We start from the raw sequence: 5,195 nt of genomic DNA on the forward strand, positions 1-5,195 counted from the left end.
TTTTGTGACTCAAAAGTGAACGATGTGAAATACATTTAAGACATGAGTTATTAAACAGTTGAAAAAGATAGTGTGATGGCCATAATACTTTATACAGGTCAAATATTTCAAGAATCATATTTCTCAGTGTTTCTTGTTGATTTACCAATATATTCATGAGAGTTCTCTGCAAATGTTTGTGAATAGCACTAATATGCAGTGTGTAACTTACATGCATTTAAAAATTGTGATCAAGTTAACAATACACTAAAATTATGAATAACTTTAAGCTTGTATTCCCTTCCACTTCTGTTTCTTCTTTTCAATGAAGACTTTTCATGACCCAGAGTAAACAGTAACTGCGTAGAAGTCACAAAACATCTTCACATTTCAATTCAGGGGAGTATTTTTGATACAATAATTAGGCAGAGATTAATACATCACAGATGCTACGATTTATTTGTTACAGTTCAGGACGGTAGCACCAAACAGTGCTGAAAGTTAGACCATAGTTCTCCTCTCTAACAGACTCAGGCAGCTCAAACTGGGCAAGCTGATGCAACAGCTGTCGGATGCTGTGACTCTCAAATTGGGCTCTGCCGGGATCTCCGATAAGTACTTTAGTGCCATGGACTCTGACACAGCTGTCCAACCAGCTGTGAAGGTGAGTGGCGAGGGCCTCATCGTAGAACATGTCACCTAAGAGGATCAGGCTGAAGGCGTCGGGTTCTGAACCAATCATGTTTGTCGTCAGACAAACAGGTGGTTCCAGCCCGTTCAGCTCACAGTTCATTTGGGTCGCAACAGCTGCAACTGTAACACAAACCAGTAGATTTAAGGCTTCTACTGCAAGATATGGTAAAATACTATAACAGCTTCAATAGTATTTAAAAATAACTATTTTGTTAATGTTATCCTCCTTTTTGGCATCATCTATTAGCCTTTTTTTTTTTTTTTTACTTTAAATGCCAGTAGTAGTGCAAATGTATCACCACCAATAATTCTAGACAACACACAGGAAAAAGTATTAATTTCTTTCAGATAATGCAAAAAGCTACAGCAAAAATGCAAAACTGGACATAAATCATAATTTAAAATAATCTAGAGTCAGAATGACTTTTGAAATTGGTCATACATGTGGATGTCTAGAGGGTGTCAATGGAAAATTGTACTTAGTAGTCAGTATAGTCTTTTAATGATATAAGTTTGCATATGGTAGAATACTGCATGTAATCATTTGTGTTTAGAAGTATATAGTTGGTGGCATATTGAAAGAATGTCTCATCCTAGGAGGTCTGTAACATTCCAGGGTGTTCTGGCGTTCACCCCCACATCCTAGGAGCATGGGAGAGGTCGTACCGTGTCTTATTGTTTTACGGTAGGATTAACGTAGCTATATCTGTTCTAGTCTAAGTGCTTTTTGTTTAGATGAACTGCTGGACTTCCAGTCCAGCAGGTTTAGGGAAGTCGTTTATGGGGTCACACACACACACACACACAAGCACCCACTGAAGTATAAATAAAGAACGGGGCAGTTTCTCAGTGTGAGTCTCAGTTCTGGAGGCTGCCCTTGCTAGCAAGAAATTCTGCGTGTTTCTCTTCTCTGATTCTCTACTGAAGAAGTGTTTTAGAGTACATCTCTTAACAGAGGGATAAAGTGTATGTCCTTGCAAAGCGTAAAAAATACACATGTGAACCATTTTAACAACAAACCTACTTTCTCATAATTCCTGCTTTTTTATTTAACAGTTCAGAAACATTCAGCAACAATAACAGATTATGTGAACACATAAATAAATACACACAAATGCGTACCAGTGTCAACGTCATTAGCTACTACGTGAGCAGCACCACGCAGTGTTGCAGCAATGGCAGAGGCTCCACAGCCGCTCCCCAGATCCAGGACTGTCTGATTCCGGCACACCTCAGGGTTATCTAAGATATACCTTTAATAGGAAGTCATTAAAGAAAAACAAACGATTTGTTATCAGAAATTGCTGGACATCAAAAACTACACTAGCTAGCGCTTTATTAGGTGTACCTTCTTTGTAGTCTATATTGTGATGACAGTATCATAAAGTTGCTGTAGATTTGTCAGCTGCAAACACATGACGTGTGTGGGAATAAAGAAAATATTTTACTGCTACACATAGCTTTCATCATTATCATTGCATTAAAATGTTCATTAAGAGCTACTGGCATTAGATTAAAACTTATATTAAAGGTGCGGCTATAATCATTTTATACACACATTGCAGGTTGTGCTCATGAAAGAGTTGATGCTCAGTCTATTTAAAGGTCTTAAGTTTCGTTTGGCGCGATGTCCTGACGATCCATGGTGTAAGTGACTTGGAGCAACAGAAGGTTAACAAGCCTACACGCTTACAAACATAAATGCTTTTAAAGAAAGGCCAGGCCAAAGGCCTGGAATTCATTTTGCTTCTAACTGCATTTGAGTTTGCCTAGTAACAGGTGACAGAAGAAGAGTCGAGAAGGTTGCAAACCCTCAAGGACCATCTGGAGGGTGAAACAAATTGCCATGTATGGAAGAATGTGATAGAAAGAGGAACTTCTTTGTCTGTTTTTATCTTTTTAAATTGACCATTTACTGTAACTGATGCATGTCATATTCTTGTTAATGCATGACGGAGCGGAACCCTGATGTCTTAAAAGCATTCTGAAGTGTATTTTTGGGTGAAGATCTATGCTGTGTTGCAGTGTACATACATAATACTCATCTGACAGGAGTGCCACCTGGTGTGGTCTTCTGCCGCTGAGTGTTCAGCAATGCTCTTCTGCATATGCCAGAAAGTTTATTCTGTTCTGTTAGAAATAAAATTTTTAATAAAGTTTCTTTTTAACATGAATTTCAATGTATGGTTATAATAGAGTTGGTACACTCGTTATTAGAAAATTGCAAGTATTTAACGCCATGGTGTGAAGGGTTGGGCGTTGAAGGTAGACTGGTACACACTAACACTAATACAGATCACAATCAGAGAGAACCTGCCTTAGGAATGGATGGCAGTTATGGTAGGATGGTGTTTCTGTGCTGGCGATGGCACAGAAACTGTAAGGTTAAAGCTGACACCAACGTAGAGGAAAACATATAGATATAAAACATGTCAGGTAACAACTGTAGAGGTATGCGGAAGGCCCATGAAGCTTGGTTTGAACTTCAGCAGGTCGTCTTGACCACGTCTACATGCCTAAATGCTCTGAGTTGCAGCCATGTGAATGCATTATTAGATATCTGTGTTAACGAGCAGTTTAAGACGTGTACCTAATAAAGTGACCGGTTAGCCATGGTTGTCATCTTACCTCGACAGTGCCTGTCCCCCTGGCCAGTATATAGCCCAGTAGGGGTCATCAAAGGGCCATAACTCCGGTCTCTCTCGCCAGAATCTGCATCGGGGGGTGAATAACCTCAGCCTGATCTCAGGAGTCAGGCTCTGCTCTCCTGTTATCTCCGTGTTTTCTATAATAAACTTCCTGATGTGCTCAGCAGATGGGCAGACATTTGAGAGGTATCTGTGTCCTTGTGTCTGCGTAAACACTTTGTAAATAAGTTTACCATGGCGGCTGCATTGCAGGGGCATTAAAAGCGCTGCTGACATTATAACAAAGCAGAGATAAAAGCAGCTAGACTAACGTTAGCGGGGCTTTCAGTCCCATTAGCCTCATAACTGCATTTTTGGAGAGGCTTTTACTATTTCTCGTTGAAGCTAACAGTTGTATCCTGTTATTTGTAAAGCGTGACTCTTCAAAACCTTACAATGGTGCAACAATCAAGTTAACAAGGTTAACAGATAACACGATTCTTGCTGCTTCCCACACGAATGCAAAACAAGGTCGGACGAAGCTTCCTTCGACCGTCTGGAAACAACACACAGACTCTCGGTTCCGTTCAAAACAATTCCTACCAGTGGTTTATATGCAGTATTAATGTAATTTTAGCTAATGATGGGCGTGCATTTATTATCTGTTTATGGGATATATAGTGTTTTTCTCTCTCAGTCAGTGTAATTGGGTTTGTGGACACGCTATTCCAAGTAATACATACCTCCCCTGTCAGAGCATATTAAAGTACAAAAGTGCAACTTGACCAAATTAATTTTAAAACAGTAAAACATAATTAGAACATATATATGGGTGGGAAAACCGTGATTGTATTGAACAATTACAGGTTTCTGCTCATTATTAATGTTTCCTTTTTTTAATTGAATTAGAAATTGAACAGATTCATGTTGGTCTATGTAACTCAACTTCACTGATCCTATTTTACCTACTGGTAAAAGGCCTATTTTTTACCAGTTTATACAGCTCATAAGGGACAGTTTTGCAGTTTTTCTTTCACCTGATGCATGCATATTATGTCTCTCTGTCCATCTTAGGCAGACATATCACAGCTATTACTTTTGTTCCTACTGGATTTAGAATAAACTTTAGATCAGGGAACATTTCCTGATTAGGATGCAATTCTAGGTGGCATCTAGGATGAAAAAGTCAAAATGAGATTTGATGCCCTGCACATTACTGATCACTATTTGTGTGTAAAATAAGTAATGATTAATCAGTGGCAGCTACGTTTTGCAGGACCTGGTCATGTACAGCTGCTACTTGTCTCCTGCCACCTGCCACTAGATGTTATACTAAAGGAGAAACAGCAAATTAGTCATAGGGATGTGCAACCTATCTCCAGCTGCGGCTTAGCCCTTGTGGCCATCTGTCAGGTGACTCAATTATGTCAATTAGCCAGTCTTGGGCTAGGGAAAAATAATCTCGGCAGAATTCATAAAACAAAAAACAGTTAGGAGTTTGCACAACAAAATAAGACGTTCAAAACAAATAAAAACGAAGCCATTCAAAACCTTTAAGACATAAAAAGTTAAACCACAATACGAAATAAAAACATGCAAGTCACAGAGGTCGCCTGGTTGAGGCAGTGGCCCATGTGCTGAAGGCTACAGTCCATATTGCATGCCCTGGGTTTGAGTCTCAGTTTGATACTCAGTTTGAGGCTTCCTCAGACTAGTTGCTGTGTCATTTGCCTTGCCTATTGTCCTGCACAGTCATTACCAATAAATGGGGTGATCGTGGCTCAAGAGTTGGGAGTTCGTCTTGTAATCGGAAGGTTGCCGGTTCGAGCCCTGGCTCGGACAGTCTTGATCGTTGTGTCCTTGGGCAAGACACTTAACCCGTTGCCTACTGGTGGT

At 39.7% G+C, this 5,195-nt stretch overlaps 1 protein-coding gene across 1 annotated transcript; it reads right to left on the reverse strand.

The window, feature by feature from the left end:
* Positions 1-411: 411 nt before the first annotated feature.
* On the reverse strand, positions 412-3,858 carry etfbkmt (electron transfer flavoprotein subunit beta lysine methyltransferase). Its single transcript, XM_026177110.2, has 3 exons — positions 3,301-3,858; positions 1,795-1,925; positions 412-792 (listed from the first exon to the last, which is right to left on the reverse strand). Exons 1-3 carry the CDS (start codon positions 3,594-3,596, stop codon positions 443-445), a joined length of 777 nt encoding a protein of 258 aa, XP_026032895.2. The 5' UTR covers positions 3,597-3,858; the 3' UTR covers positions 412-442.
* Between the last annotated feature and the right edge of the window lie 1,337 nt (positions 3,859-5,195).

This window comes from Astatotilapia calliptera, chromosome 7 (assembly GCF_964374335.1).
Source record: "Astatotilapia calliptera chromosome 7, fAstCal68.1, whole genome shotgun sequence".
Classification (NCBI taxonomy): domain Eukaryota; kingdom Metazoa; phylum Chordata; class Actinopteri; order Cichliformes; family Cichlidae; genus Astatotilapia; species Astatotilapia calliptera.